The 15,943-nt window shown below is 37.6% G+C and overlaps 1 protein-coding gene across 3 annotated transcripts; it reads right to left on the reverse strand.

The window, feature by feature from the left end:
* Window positions 1-87: 87 nt before the first annotated feature.
* On the reverse strand, window positions 88-15,177 carry LOC112055256 (uncharacterized). 3 transcript variants are annotated; one of them, XM_024095279.2, is made up of 6 exons: window positions 14,892-15,176; window positions 11,466-11,586; window positions 4,139-4,345; window positions 2,685-2,921; window positions 1,691-1,977; window positions 88-1,254 (listed from the first exon to the last, which is right to left on the reverse strand). In XM_024095279.2, exons 1-6 carry the CDS (start codon window positions 14,902-14,904, stop codon window positions 854-856), a joined length of 1,266 nt encoding a protein of 421 aa, XP_023951047.2. In that variant the 5' UTR covers window positions 14,905-15,176; the 3' UTR covers window positions 88-853. The 3 variants fall into 3 exon arrangements, with proteins under 3 accessions (XP_023951047.2, XP_052739227.1, XP_023951048.2); XM_052883267.1 differs by lacking the exon at window positions 11,466-11,586 and having other exon boundaries at window positions 14,892-15,177; XM_024095280.2 differs by lacking the exons at window positions 11,466-11,586; window positions 14,892-15,176 and adding an exon at window positions 4,869-4,903.
* Between the last annotated feature and the right edge of the window lie 766 nt (window positions 15,178-15,943).

The raw sequence follows: 15,943 nt of genomic DNA on the forward strand, positions 1-15,943 counted from the left end.
GTGGACTAGCTGTTTGAAATCCACCATGATATGGATATCAAATGAAATGGTTTGCCGTCAGGAATACGAAATGAATAGTCACGTGACTTAAATCCAATATTTGTAATTTTTAGTGCGTGTTAAAAGCGTGTTTTTAAGTTTTTGAAACTATTTAAAGATTTTTAAATCAAAGTTAAGATGCAATCTATTCTATTTATTTCCAATCGTAGTTTATCTCTAAACCATTCTTCAGATTTTCTTCAGCTTTGATCAAAAAGGTAAGAAATATACCTATTTAATAATACTGACATTTTTTAAATAATAATCTTTATTAATAATATAAATATAAAACTAAAATATCTTAATAACAGCTAACGTTTATATAAACATAAACTCTACATAGTCGTAATACTGTTCTGCATAAAGCCGGATTTATATTTGTCTGTCGTGTCGTGTCGTGACTCATCAGAACAGAATCGGTATCATACATTTTATATGGCAACGATAACACTTATGTGTTGTGACATGTAGCGATGGCTTCATACAAATGTATGGATACCGATTCTGTTCTGATGCGTCACGACACGACACGTCAGACAAATATAAATCCGGCTTAAGCCATACTTCATAAATTTTTTGGACTGATTTTCTTGATTCATAATCTCGTCCGTGATATGTCATATTGGTATATTTTAGTAGACAGACCACTTGATATGCACTTATAATTATACCTAGTTTTGAACGAGAGCAGATAGCTAGATATACTAGAATTTCATTTTATAGTAGAAGCTTGTAGCCTTCATAGAATGGGGATGAGGCTATCGTAGTCCATTTTTTATATTTTTTTATTCATTCAAAGCAACACATTCGTAGGTCACCATATTAGAGACAATATTTCCTTATACAACGGCGGAGAAGGTCGCGGTTGGTAATAATAAGAATTCGGCTTCAGCTCTTCGTTGTCGATCGGATCTTCCACAAAAATGTTCACGTACGATTGGAATACGCCGAATCTAAAGAATGCCATATACGGGAAGTACTTCATGAGAAGTAAACTAAACCTATATTGCATATTGAAGTATAAACGGCCTAAGTATGTTCTGTAGAGTGCGACGATTCTCGCTTTGAGGCCAATTTTGTATTTCGCTGGGAACGGAAGTCTTTTGTATGCTGGCACTGTTTCTAGTTTGTCGTAGTCATGGAGGTATAACAAACGAGGCGGGTTGTTGGGCAGTTCGAATGGCGCTTTTGCTATTAAACTTGCACTGTCCACACCTGGAAAAATACAATATCTATGTAACTAATTGCAGTCAAAGCAAATCTCGAACCCTAACAATCCCCTAAGTATGGATGTACGACATTAAACTTGTGTCTGAAATGCTAATCGAGACTCTTACTCGTCAAAGTTTGAGATCAATGACTTAAAGAAACTTATAAATATACCTCTCATTACACACTATATTTTGGTGATTTTATAAAACTATGCCATAACATTAACACAAAAGATAATAAAAGGAATCTCCAATTTTCATGAAATCACCGAAAATATCGCTAATTCCTTTCATTGCTTTGGGATAGATGGGACTGACAATACTCCTTCGCCATTGGCCGACATTTGTCTATTTTTTCTCCACGAAATATGTCGTTGGTCACATGCTAGGCCTACAGGGCAGATGCCCTGTTTGCAAAAGTTCGATTCGTAGTTACTTACCAGTGTCTTCCGATCTGCCTTTCAACTGTTCTCTAATCCTTTCTTGCAACTTCAGTCTATCAGCCTCAGTGTAAACATACCCGGGCACGTCGCACATGTACTTGGTCCAGTATATCATGGAGTCGAGGTGGATGGTCGGGTTGACGCACCACAACCCGTCCAACAACACCCGAGCCATGTGCTCGAAGTATTCGGGCACATTCTCCAAGCACGGCGTCCAAACTCTATGGAGAAGAATTTGACAAACTTCCCGAGTTTCTTGGATGTTCTTTCGGCATATATTGTACCTGGTAAGCAAGAGTCATGAGAATAGACTCGAGTTCAGCAGTGCGCCGAATATGGGTTGATGATGAAGTAACGGTATCAAAATGATTACAAAAGTGTTGGTTAAGTGGAGTTATTAACCTAATAACATCGACGAAGAGCCCTTTTTGATATTCAAATTATGTACAGCTTTTTCATATTACTATTTTAGCGCTTAGCTACAACTCTATCTAACTTGATAGTAATCGTGGATAAGGTAGGGTGACAGGGACATAGGGAAAACAAAAACATAAAGAGTATCTTAGATGATTAGATCTTCTTAGTGTGACAATTCTTGAACTTCATACCTACTTCAAGAATTGTCCTGACACAGATCATTGCGCAGTTTGATAATAATATTGAGGAATAATAGAGGATGAGAGAAGTATTAAATTATTGGAAGTAGAATCAAGACTTTCCACTGATTGCTGTAACCATCGCAGTTCATCATCATCATCATCATCATCAGCCGATGGACGTCTTCTACTGGACATAAGCCTCTTGTATAGACTTCCAAACATCACGGTCTCGAGCCGCCAGCATCCAGCGGCTCTCTGCAACCCGCTTGATGTGCTCGGTTATCTAGTGAGGGTCGACCAATACTGCGCTTTCCGTGAGGGGTCGCCATTCCAGCACTTTGGGACCCCAATGTCCATCAGTTACTGCATATTAATTTTGTCATATTCGTTACCTGTCTTCCAAACCGATGGCGCTTCCAACAATACTCCAGAAGTGGTTGTATGCTTCCCAATCGCTCTCCTCGATCTCATGCAGACCGAATTTCTCTGGCTTAAGGATGGTAAAGCCGACAAAGCCGAACTGAGTGAGGGCTAGGTCACGTTGCGATACGATTCCCTGACCTTTCAGGTTAGCGGAGACGCTGGCTTTGGCGTGTCGTGTGCGAACTGCTAGCAGTGATCTCCATGATCTATAATAATTTAATAAAAGTAATTCGTTAACGCTTAACGATAATTAACCTTAAGTGCTTGTAAAGTAAGCCTAATTGAAATAAATTAATTTTGAGTTTAAGTAACCTTATATTAACTGTCAACACCAAATCCCAACCCAGCTGCTTCGTCGGTTCAGTAGTTAGCATATGTGCTTTCGGTTCTCAAGGTCCTGGGTTAGAGCCGTGGGTCGAGATATAATATACGCAGCCAATTAAAAGAAAACCTATAGGTATTTTCATAGTCCGATTCAGGACATGACAAAAGATGTTGATCTAAGTACCTACATAATATTGGACTAATAAAGCACGTTACCTACGATACCTCTGCCTTCAATTCGATAGGTTCGAACCTACGCCCTGCGAATATATTGAATGGCTGAGCGGGCCTTTCACCCTTGTCACAAATGTCACATTTCAAACGGTAAAGATATAGTAGAGCATATGACTCACACACTGCCAGGTGTCAACTCATTATCGATTCAGGATATGACTGAACATGATCTAAGTACCTACTTATTGGACTAATAAAGCACTAATAAGTTGCCTACGATACGTGATACTAAAAGACGTGATAGCCCAGTGGCCTGACCTCTGCCTTCAATTCGATTGGTTCGAACCTACGCCCTACGAATGTACCGAAGGGCCCGGTCCCCCTTTCACCTTGTCACAAATGTCACACTTCGAACGGTAAAGATATAGTAAAGCATATCACTCACACACTGTCAGGTGTCAACTCATTCTCGATCCAGGATATGACTAAAGATGTTGATCTATGTACCTACATATTGGACTAATAAAGCACGTTACCTACGATACGTGTTAGATAGCCCAGTGGCCTGACCTTAGCCTTCGATTCGAAAGGTTTGAACCTCCCTTGTCTCAATTGTCACACTTCGAACGGTATATTTATAGTAGATCATATCACTCACACACTGCCAGGTGTCAACTCATTATCGATATGACTGAACATGATCTAAGTACCTACTTATTGGACTAATAAAGCACTAATAAGTTACCTACGATACGAGATAGCCCAGTGGCCTGACCTTTGCCTTGGATTCGATAGATTCGAACAGCGTTAGCTTTTAGCGTTGTCTGTTCTGTGGTTCGAACCTACGCCCTACGAATGTACTGAATGGCCGAGGGAGCCTTTCACCCTTGTCACAATAGTCATATTTCGTAGAGTATAGACTCACATGCTGCCAGGTGTCAACTCATTCTCGAACCAGGACACGACGTGCAACAGAGTGGAGAGGTATCTCTTGTACGCCGTGAAGGTGGAGTTGGACCGCCGCGTGCTGACCAGCACTCGCAGGATGGAGGGCACCGCGAACACGGCGACCAGGCCCAACAGCATGGATGACGTCAATTGGAAGCAGTTGTCCCAGTAGAATCGACGTGCCCTGCAATTGATACCTATCAAGAGTATGCCAATAGTGGATTGATTCAATAAAGTCTCATCCGCGTAATTTCCGTTCCCATGAAAATAAGGGGATAACAACTTTAACTGCCTTTAGGCAGTGCCTGGTCTATAATAATACTATATTTATTATTATAGACCAGGGTTTCTCAAACTTTCGGCTCCACGAACCCCTGTTAAAATTTCCAAGTGACAGCGAACCCCTTACTAACTCCCCCCCACCCCCCCCCCCCCTATATAAATTTGACTGTTGAAGAAAATAAGATTTTTATTTGAATAATCGCGTACCCCACTGAGAAAATCTTTGAGCGGTAATACATATACTTAGGCTAGCTAGATGATGTTCTGGAAACTTTACATCGGTACGTCTAGAAAATAATAATATTGTGTATCTAGCATAGAGGTGTTAGGTAACTAGGTACATCAATCAATGGTAACCTTGATAGCAGCAAAATACTGTAATGAAACCTTCATAAAAAATACGTCAATTTTATTTAAGTACTTACCTACAGTATTTTGCTGACATCCACGAACGCTTACCACCTTTTTACTCTGCAATTAGCAAACAGAAACCCAAGCAGAGAGAACCCACCTACATAATATGAATTATTGCTGAGGTGGAAAACTAATAACTAAACCTACTTTAAAAAAATATTTTTCAAATAACTACGAAATATTTAAAAATTACGGCGGCCACAGACGGTCAAGTAATTATAGACTTGACTGTCTGTGGCCAGTGTTAGAAAAACGAAAGCTTTTTATTCAAAATCAGCGGGAAGTTGCAGGGATGGCCGGAGCTTAGCCTTCTTTGGTGAAATAAAACTCAAAATCGGTTTAATGGTTTAAGTGTAAAAGTGTAACAAAAAAAAAGTGAGCCGTTACGGGACGCCTGGCAGATGTGAAACATCGACATTATTTTGTATAATAAAAATTTTAATAAAAAATACAACCGACTTCAAAACCTAAAAACGTACCCACTAAACTAAAAAGTGAAAAATAACATCATAATATGTTCTACCTGCTGATCAGTATGAAGGCGGTGCTAAGCCGGTGATGTATTAATTCAAGCCATGTGAGAATATCTTACAGATTTAGATTTTGCAGACAGTGTTGTTTCATGTGGTCCTGTCAGAAATGGCTTTAATTAAGTCAACACCAGCTAAGCACCGCCTTCATACTGATCAGCAGGTAGAACATATTATGATGTTATTTTTCACTTTTTAGTTTAGTGGGTACGTTTTTAGGTTTTGAAGTCGGTTGTATTTTTTATTAAAATTTTTATTATTTTTCCATTTTTAGTGTAAAATTTCATCTCAAACGAATACATCAGACTCCTAATGACAGTCACAACCCATCTTGGTACAAAATTCTCAGCAATACAAATTAATCAAGCCCAAGCACAAGGTAGCTACCGTAAACCGTTAAGGAGTTCCCTTAATTGACCTTGGTCTTCATCATCAGATCGACTTTAAACCTTCATGAAATTATAGTGCTTAAAAGTACTAAATGGAAAAGTATACGAACACACTAGACACCCATATAATTTTCGAAAGTTCCCCTCAATTTCTCCAGGATTCCACCATCAGATCTTGACATGATGGCAATGGGACCAAATGGGGGCTATACCGTTTCAAACAAAAAAAGAATTTTTGAAATCGGTCCAGGCGTCTTTGAGTAATCGGTGTACATACATAAAAAAAAAAAAAAAAAACAAAAAAAAAAAAAAATACCGACCGAATTGAGAACCTCCTCCTTTTTGAAGTCGGTTAAAAAGTTAACAACACTGTATCCACTACGGTGTAAAGGTACACTATAGGTATCCGAGTTCAGTGTAGCGAGAGAGAATCGCACAGTCGATTGCGCATGGCGACGCGTCGCCACACCGTACACACTAGTGCATATAGACTGTATATATATACCATCATATAGCCTGGCGACGCGTCGCCACGGCATGCGTCGCCACGTTAGAAATCGGTTTTATGTGTGGCTATAGATGTTTCACATCAAAAACCAACTTCTATCTGTACCAATACTAACTAGCAGACGCCCTGCGTACTTTCCGTTGCCATGGGTAGGTAAAGGGGATAAAATATAGTATATGACTCTCACAAATAACGTAGCTCTCAATTGGTAAAAGAAATTTTGAAATCGGTTCAGTGGATCCAGAGATCCAAGGATTGGTAAACCTTAAAACCTTAAACTCTCAAACAAGAATGGCCCACATGGAATCTCTTTGACTGTTCATGTACTTGAACCAAATATTATTATTGAAATTTTCCAATTTCATGTTATTTTTTATACAATTTATTTATAATACTAGCGGACGCCCGCGACTTCGTCCGCCCTTAGACCTCTTTAATCCAACCCTTACAGCAGTATCGCTGTAAAAATGGAGTAACTTCTACCGTTTTCCCAACATTTCCCTTCACTGATCTGCTCCTATTGATCATATCGTGAAGAAAAGTATATGTCGCCGGGGAAGCTTGGCTCACTGAGGGCTCTATGGCCTCAGACCTAATAGTTGTCATGTTTGCTCTGTGGTTATTTCGAATCGACTTGTTATCTAGTGGTCTGATCATTTTGCAGTCAAAATACTATTCCGTTTTGATTTAATTAATAATTAGTCTCTCAAGTAATGATGATAGGTGACAGCAGTAGAAAAGAAACTCTTTAGGTTCTGTGTTGAGATTTTGCTGTCGTAATGGTCAGCAAAATCTACGTTAATTAATTTAATAAATTTAGAATCAAGTTTTCATGTAATTAGGTTTTGATTATTTACTCTTGAAGTAATTAAGATTGTAAAACGTTACCACCATAACGAACGTGGCGGCGATCGACCAATAGGAGATCACGTAACCCTCATCCAATGGCATCGCGTCCCAAATGGCGCGTACGCGTGTATCGTCACTGTGTATTCACTCTAGTGAGGCATCCTGCCTCCGTCTGTCTCCGTAGTCTGCTGATTTAGTAATTCAGTTCTAATCGCGTTTTTAAGATGGAATAATCGTCTTCTACTTGTTAAGTATAGTGAAATAGTGAAGTGTTAAGTAGTGTTATTAAGAAAAGGAAAGTGATTAGTGACTTGGGCTATTAATTGGTTCAATTCTTTGTTGAGCAGCTTGAGGCGTCATGCTGCTTGTCGCGTTAGTGATTTTGTTCGATAATGTTTCGTGATGAAGTAATTATTGATCTTAAATTGTTTACTGTGGGCATGGAGAGCATGTCGGGCAGGGTTGGTGAGTGTTTACTAGTATTAAAAGGCGCCTTTAAACCACACCCAATGGTCACAAGTCCTGGGACTTGCTCGATGTACTTCCTCTACCACAACTACCAGGGTAAAATAGTAAAATTAAGAGTAGTATTGTGTAAGCGATTAGTGAGGTTAAGCATAGCATACCTATTGTAATTGGCAGAGCCGATGACCAAGGTTAGGTCAGCGGTTCTGTCCATATTTTTATTAATGGCTCTACGATTTTTACGACATCAGAAGTGGTATCGCTCCAGCGATCCCTTTCTGCCGGTCAATCTGTACCAAATCCTGACATTGACAATGAAAGTGCAACTTAATTTGAAATTTGTGAAATCCCTGATGAAATTAATTTTATTTGATAACTACCCTCAGTTACCGCTTAACGGTTTTTCTTGTGGTAACTAAGTTGGACTTAAAACCGTAAAATAGTTTTGACAATTTAATATTGATGCGTCATTGAGTTGAATCGGCAATGGTTGCCGTGATGCCCGTGTCGCCATATCGCATCCAAATAAATAATGTAATAACGTAAAAGACAAAGAGAAAAATAAAAAATAAAAAGAAAAAGAGAAAAAAAAAAAGAAAAAAAAAAAAAAAAAAAAAATTGAGAAATGTTCATTACGTTGCAATCTGTATTACTTTTAAGATTTATCGTTTGCAAACGTTATGCGTTTGCGAGTCGAGTACTTTTAGTTAAAAACCGCGACGGTTTGAGCCGAGTGTGCGAATCTTTTACCGATAATTTCAAAATAGATATTGCGTTTACGTGGCGTACGGCATTTTCCTTAGTTAGATTGCGTCTCTTACTTTTCATTTAATTCAGATTGTACCAAGGGTTTACTTTAAGAACTTCTCCGCCTCTTTACATCCCCAAAATAAATTATTGATGATGGAAGACAATTCCTCAGAAGCTTCCAAGACTTATTGTGACAGGCATTGCAACGAACTACACATAGTGACTCCAGGTAACGAAATACTATCTTTGGTTATTTGCAATGCTCTTTTTACTGTAAAGTACATACAATATTTGGTATAGCTTCGTTAACACTTCTTGTATGTAGTCAAAATTGTGTAGTACCTAAACTTCTCAGTCTAGTTGACTTTGACAGTAGGGTCATCAATATAGAAGCCCTGCATGTTTACATCCAAAGAAGAATGGCCGAGGCGGTTGTAGAAAAAAAAAACACTATTAGTAAGGAGACTACTTGGTTTTAATTAAAAACAATCAAACGTCGCTTCACCTTTGTTTAGCAATCCTTATAGTGAAGTACACAGTGCTCAAGAGCGGTATCTGGTCGTCATTGAAGGCCTTGCAGGGTCACAGATAACCAATTGAGGCGACCTGCTCGCCCTGGTGATCTTCAGGCGGCCGAGTTGCCTCTGGTATCAACGGTGTCAAACGTCTAACGCCACTACAGCCGCGCAGCCCGCTACTACTTCTGCAGTCGTTGCAGCCTGCGGCTATTGCGACCGCTGGAGCTGGCGTGCTGCCTGTGTCGTCTACTACATCGACCACTGCGTGGACTATTTATTCCCGGTGAATATAGTTTCAATTATTTTAACATTTACACAAACATCATCACAAACACTTTAAAAGAAAGAGTAATGAGAATACTTATAATTTTACTTATTGGCGGCGTGGAGTCGTTTATAACTGATAAAAGATGCCATGTGGCACTCAAAGGACACAGCATCGACCTTCCCAAACTCCCCTATAGCCTTCTACGTGGATCTATCTCACCTGATTCCCTACCTATACTACACACCACGTTATAACTGTATTCATATGAAAATTATGAGCAGTGTCTACGTGTACACTTAAAACACAACATACTTACTTATTTTATAATTATAATATTTACCTGTTGTCGCGTGGAGCGAGCAGTGTCAATATAAATTATTATTATCTGTTGTCGCGTGGAGCGAGCAGTGTACATATGAATCATTAGCTGTTGTCGCGTGTAGCAAGCAGTGTCAATATGAACTTATAATTATTCTCTTTCTCAACATTCATAGCAAGTTTGTGTTGTCACACGTCTTATAGTTCAGCCTTGTCACGTTCAGCCAAGATAACTAAACATTTTAATTTTAGATACTAAAGTTCAGCCTTGTTTAAGGTAACTAACTATTCGAAAAACACAAGTTTCTAGATTCAAACAAAGCCTAGGTTAATTGTGAAAGTACCTAGCTTCAGAATTTTTTTTTTTATTTACAGAAAAGAACTGGAGGCGCTGCAGAGCACGCACCGCACGTCAGTATGGCCGTGTCGCCGGGGAAGCTTGGCTCACTGAGGGCTCTATGGCCTCAGACCTAATAGTTGTCATGTTTGCTCTGTGGTTATTTCGAATCGACTTGTTATCTAGTGGTCTGATCATTTTGCAGTCAAAATACTATTCCGTTTTGATTTAATTAATAATTAGTCTCTCAAGTAATGATGATAGGTGACAGCAGTAGAAAAGAAACTCTTTAGGTTCTGTGTTGAGATTTTGCTGTCGTAATGGTCAGCAAAATCTACGTTAATTAATTTAATAAATTTAGAATCAAGTTTTCATGTAATTAGGTTTTGATTATTTACTCTTGAAGTAATTAAGATTGTAAAACGTTACCACCATAACGAACGTGGCGGCGATCGACCAATAGGAGATCACGTAACCCTCATCCAATGGCATCGCGTCCCAAATGGCGCGTACGCGTGTATCGTCACTGTGTATTCACTCTAGTGAGGCATCCTGCCTCCGTCTGTCTCCGTAGTCTGCTGATTTAGTAATTCAGTTCTAATCGCGTTTTTAAGATGGAATAATCGTCTTCTACTTGTTAAGTATAGTGAAATAGTGAAGTGTTAAGTAGTGTTATTAAGAAAAGGAAAGTGATTAGTGACTTGGGCTATTAATTGGTTCAATTCTTTGTTGAGCAGCTTGAGGCGTCATGCTGCTTGTCGCGTTAGTGATTTTGTTCGATAATGTTTCGTGATGAAGTAATTATTGATCTTAAATTGTTTACTGTGGGCATGGAGAGCATGTCGGGCAGGGTTGGTGAGTGTTTACTAGTATTAAAAGGCGCCTTTAAACCACACCCAATGGTCACAAGTCCTGGGACTTGCTCGATGTACTTCCTCTACCACAACTACCAGGGTAAAATAGTAAAATTAAGAGTAGTATTGTGTAAGCGATTAGTGAGGTTAAGCATAGCATACCTATTGTAATTGGCAGAGCCGATGACCAAGGTTAGGTCAGCGGTTCTGTCCATATTTTTATTAATGGCTCTACGATTTTTACGACATATACTATAACCTGCCAAGGAGTATGAAGAATAATTGTACCAAGTTTCGTTAAAATCCGGCGAGTAGTTTTTGTTTCCATAACGAACAGACCGACAGGCAGACAAAATGCTACTGATTGCATTTTTGGCATCAGTACCGATTACTAATCCTGATACTTATTTTGGAAATATATTTCATGTTCAGAAATTGACCTCTACAGATTTATTATAAGGATAGTTTAGTACCTATATTATATACTAGCTGAAGCCGCGCGGTTTCACCCGCGTGGTTCCCGTTCCCGTAGGAATACGGGGATAATATATAGCCTATAGCGTTCCTCGATAAATGGGCTATCTAACACTAAAAAAAAAATTTCAAATCGGACCATTTCTTCCTGAGATTAGCGCGTTCAATCAAACAAAGAAACTCTTCAGCTTTATAATATTACTATAGATTTAATCGGTAGGATTTATATTTATTACCTACCTACCGCATTGCAATTAGCATCATTGCACGCGTCTAAGTTACGAGATCGTGTTCAATCAAAGTATATAATTATTATTATTATCTGCTATAAGTGGCTTATGTACTTACTTGCTGTATTTTATTTCATCGTACCATTCCGGTATAGTTATATCAAGGTCTTCGGGCTTTTTGGTATCTGAAGGCTGCTTAAATGCTTCATCAGAGAACAGGCCCTCAATGTACTCGTCAACTGAAAACGAAATAGGTATTGTATCAAATACTAAATCACCTGTAAACTGCGTAGTACATAAATGCCTTATGAATTATGATAGTAGAGACAAATCGGATCATTGGAAAAATACTTGGACTATTGCAAAGCCCGCTCAGTGGGCCCAGAAATCTGTAATTAGGCATAAGTGACTATTACTTAAATAAAATTAGTACAAGAAATCTGTAATTACTAATAAGTGAGTATTATGGCCCTCTTAAAAAGGCTCGCGACCGTTAGCGGGAGTCGATATTTATGCGTACTTTGAATGCATGTAAAGTCATAACTATTTGGTATTTTTAAATAAAACAAAAACTAGTGTATCTGTATATATAAAAGCTCTAATGCAACGAATTTACGTACCTAATAACATTATTCATTATCAATAAAAAATACTCCATCTTATTTCTTTAGTATAGTTTTTGTAAACACTTTTTAAAATATATACATAATTATATGTTTACTAAATGAAAACATAAATGCCGGTTTTACAGGCTGGCTTGTCCGAACTTTGATTTGATTGTAGCCTGGCGATCCTAGTACGTCATCTTCACAATATTTATGCAACCAATTTACAGCTTATTTTATAGACAAGTCAGAAACAGATAGGTACTAATTAAATTTTCTTTATTTATATATTAGAAACGACCTTCACTTATCTATTTAATGGATGAACAGTGTTTTATATCAGAACTAGCTGACGCCGCGCGGTTTTACCCGCGTGGTTCCTGTTCCCGTAGGAATATGAGGATAATATATAGCCTATAGCCTTCGTCGATAAATGTGCTATCTAACAACGAAAGAATTTTTCAAATCGGACCAGTAGTTCCTGAGATTAGCGCGTTCAGTCAAACAAACAAACAAACAAACTCTTCAGCTTTATAATATTTATATCAGAATTAGGATGTTGAAAACACCCAGCAAGTGAGGCCGTATTCATTCGTAACATTAAAAACAAATTAGGTAGGTACGTGACAATTTTTATGGGGCCCCATCCAACGCGCCGCGGGTCTCAGATGGTATTTAAAACGTATAGTGTACCCAAAGAGTATCTATATATTATAAAGTTTGTTTGTTTAGTCGAACGCGCTAATCTCAGGAACTACCGGTCCGATTTGAAAAATTCTTTCAGTGTTAGCTATTTATCGAGGAAGGCTATAGGCTATATATTATCCGCGTATTCCTACGGGAACGGAAACCACGCGGGTGAAACCGCATGGCGTCAGCTAGTAGTATTATACTCTTTGGGTGCACGACTAAGGCCGGCCGCACACTCGTTTTTCGAATCCGTTTTCCGTGTTCGGAAAACCGAATGTATGAAATACCTATATGTATATAAAATACATTAAATGACTCATACGTACGTTTTTTCCGAATGGGACAAATTCCGCGAGTACGTAACGAATGTTAGCCCTTGCGGCAATATACATTCCGAATGAAAAAAAACGTAGTTTGCGGTAGTCTCACGGAATTCCAAATCGATATTACGCATTAGGAAAACGCATACGGAAAACGAGTATATGCGGCCGGCCATAGACACAGGCTAATATTTTAAAAATGCACTTGTTAACTATAACTGGGACCCAAAAATTAAACTTTTTTTGTCGATTTTTTTTTTATTCTTTACAAGTTAGCCCTTGACTACAATCTCACCTGATAGTAAGTGACAATGCAATCTAAGATGGAAGCGGACTAACTTGATAGGAGGAGGATGAAAGTCAACCCCTTTCGGTTTCTACACGACATCGTACCGGAACGCTAAATCGTTTGGCGGTACGACTTTGTCGGTAGGGTGGTAACTAACCACGGCTAAAGCCTCCCACCAGCCAGACCTGGACCAAATAAGAAAACCTTAATCGGCCCAGCTGGGAATCGAACCCAGGACCTCCGTCTTGTAAATCCACCACGCATACCACTGCGCCACGGAGGCCGTCAAATACAAACACGGACATTAACCTACCTGTATGTATTAAAACCAGTTTCTACTTCTAGGTAAATTGCGAAGACGTGAGTCGTGAACTTAGGAGAAAGTTCTATACAAAGTTTATGTTATATTTATTTATATTTTAACCAGTGCACAGTAAAACCAACTGTGGTTTGTGTTGCACTATGGTTAGGCTTAACTTAAATATGTTTTTTGAAGAATATTAACTAAATAAAAATAAATAATATCGCGATGGTTCAGTTGATGTTGGCGAGTAAAAGAATGTTAATAATTAAGTAAGTATATTTGGTAATTAATAAAGGTAACGTAATAGGTAATTAGGTAAGTATATTTGGGAACTAGCGGACGCCCGCGACTTTGTACGCGTTGAAATCTATGTAAACATAGAAGAAGATGTAAACATAATAGAAGGGGGTGAAATAGGTGTTGACTCATTTCGCCCCCTTCTATTTATATTTTCGCATGTATTATATTATAATAAATAGTCCAATAATCATTTTACAAGACTATAACTCAAAATACGATTTATATTTTTATAAAAAATCAACTCTTTAGGAGTAGAAATTTGAAAATTTTTGAATGACAATAATTATTTTTAATATTTTTCATTTTTCACAAATGTAACTTGAAAGCTAAAGGACTTATCATATAGACTTTTAACCCTGGTTTACCCCTTCTGATTTCAATTATGCAACAAAAAGTATGTCAAAACTTCTTCGTATGTCAAATCGTGCCATGTTTAATTTGAATTCATTTAGTAGTTCCAACGTGATGACCGGTCAAAATAAAATACGGACAGACAGGCAGACAAAAAATAAAAAAAAAATGGCTTTATTATCGATTATACATAATAATGTCCTAATAGTAAAATTTTCAAAATATCTCCAATATGCAGAATTTGACCTGGATTTATTATAAATATAGATGGATAACATTTTTATATGGCGTAGATAATGCACAATCTCATCACGTATCGAGAGGGTTCCGTACAATAAACTTATACTAGTAATTTTAAAATGTAATAATTATTAGAGGTACATTCAAATTCAGTAAGGGTGCCGTATTTTTATTTTTACTTAAGCTTGGAATTTAAAAAAGGAGAGCAGACAATAGAGTATAATAAAAAATGTATAAAATAAATAATATAATTTCATTTAAGAACACAAACAAAGCGATAAAGTAAAATAAAAAGCAAAGTGGCAAGTAGCGAAAGTATGTAACAGTTTCGAGAGCATTGGACTGCAGTATATGTAGGTACGTGTCTATTTTGTTTTGCTAATTCGACATAAATACGTCGATATAGACAATTTACATGTGCAAGTAATGCATAGACCAAACTCACCGGTTAAATCCATTTCTATGGCACTTTTTCAAAACAATAACCATAAATATAGAGCAGAAAACGTTTTAATAAAGTAAAATTGTAGAGTCTTTGACCGAAAACCGGTATTCTAATTCACAATTCACTAGCACGGTACGTCGTAGTCCGCCGGATGGCACAGATAACTGAATAATGTATTTTTATGAAGTAGGAAATAGGGATAGCGTCTTGTCACGTCTTGTTGACGTTATTAACTGTGAGTTTGACGCATGACCATGACTACTCGTATAGAATATAATGTTCATAGGGCTCGTCAGTTCGTCACTGACACAGACCACAAATGAAGGTCACTGAGCCAGTTACCGCTCGCTCAGTGTGGCCATTTGTGGCAGTTTCCTGGTTTTTCGGCAGGATTGCGATGTAGGAAATCATTTACTAATTTATTTGCTGTATCTCAATAATAATATGTCGAAATTCCCTGTACGTACTTCTCGTGTTCTATTTATAATATCTCTTTACTAATAAGTAAAACCAGTAATATTACATAATATTGGATAAATTAAAGTTGAAGCACGAACAACTTTTGTAATGTTACATATTTAAAATATTTAGGTAAATATTGCCAATTTTATAAAGTGATTGATGTTTGTATTAAAATAGTAGATTGTTATAAAAAGACTCATTATATACGAGTTTATAATGAGTTACAGTTTAGTTACACAATAATTCTTTTCAATACAATTTTCGATACGATACAATCACAAAAATATTCAATGTTAAAATTCTTTTTGCAGACGCAGCGCAACTCAATAAAAATTAAATGAAAAAAAAATTACGCATTAAATAGACAAGAACGTATCATTTTTATTTACGAATTCGTTATAAAGAGGTCATTATTTTAGCATGATAAAACTATTTATGAATTAAACCTTTTTCGTTTTATAGTAGGCTAGGATCGTAGCTCATTAGACCCACCCGGGACCCAACCTGCACCCGTTAAATTGAAAAAAAAAACACACACAAAACACGATTCAGGTTTTTTAACTATTTGTGATACACGTTAATTAAGACAT

Source organism: Bicyclus anynana, chromosome 8 (assembly GCF_947172395.1).
Source record: "Bicyclus anynana chromosome 8, ilBicAnyn1.1, whole genome shotgun sequence".
In the NCBI taxonomy this organism is placed as follows: Eukaryota; Metazoa; Arthropoda; class Insecta; order Lepidoptera; family Nymphalidae; genus Bicyclus; species Bicyclus anynana.

Bases quoted from the DNA above. Each gene is read 5' to 3' on its own strand.
- LOC112055256 (XM_024095279.2), bottom strand. The intron at 2,922-4,138 runs GTGAGTCTATAC...AAATTATTATAG, and splicing joins GAGTTGACACCTGGCAGCAT to ATCATGGAGATCACTGCTAG. The intron at 1,978-2,684 runs GTAACGAATATG...CTTGCTTACCAG, and splicing joins GCCATCGGTTTGGAAGACAG to GTACAATATATGCCGAAAGA.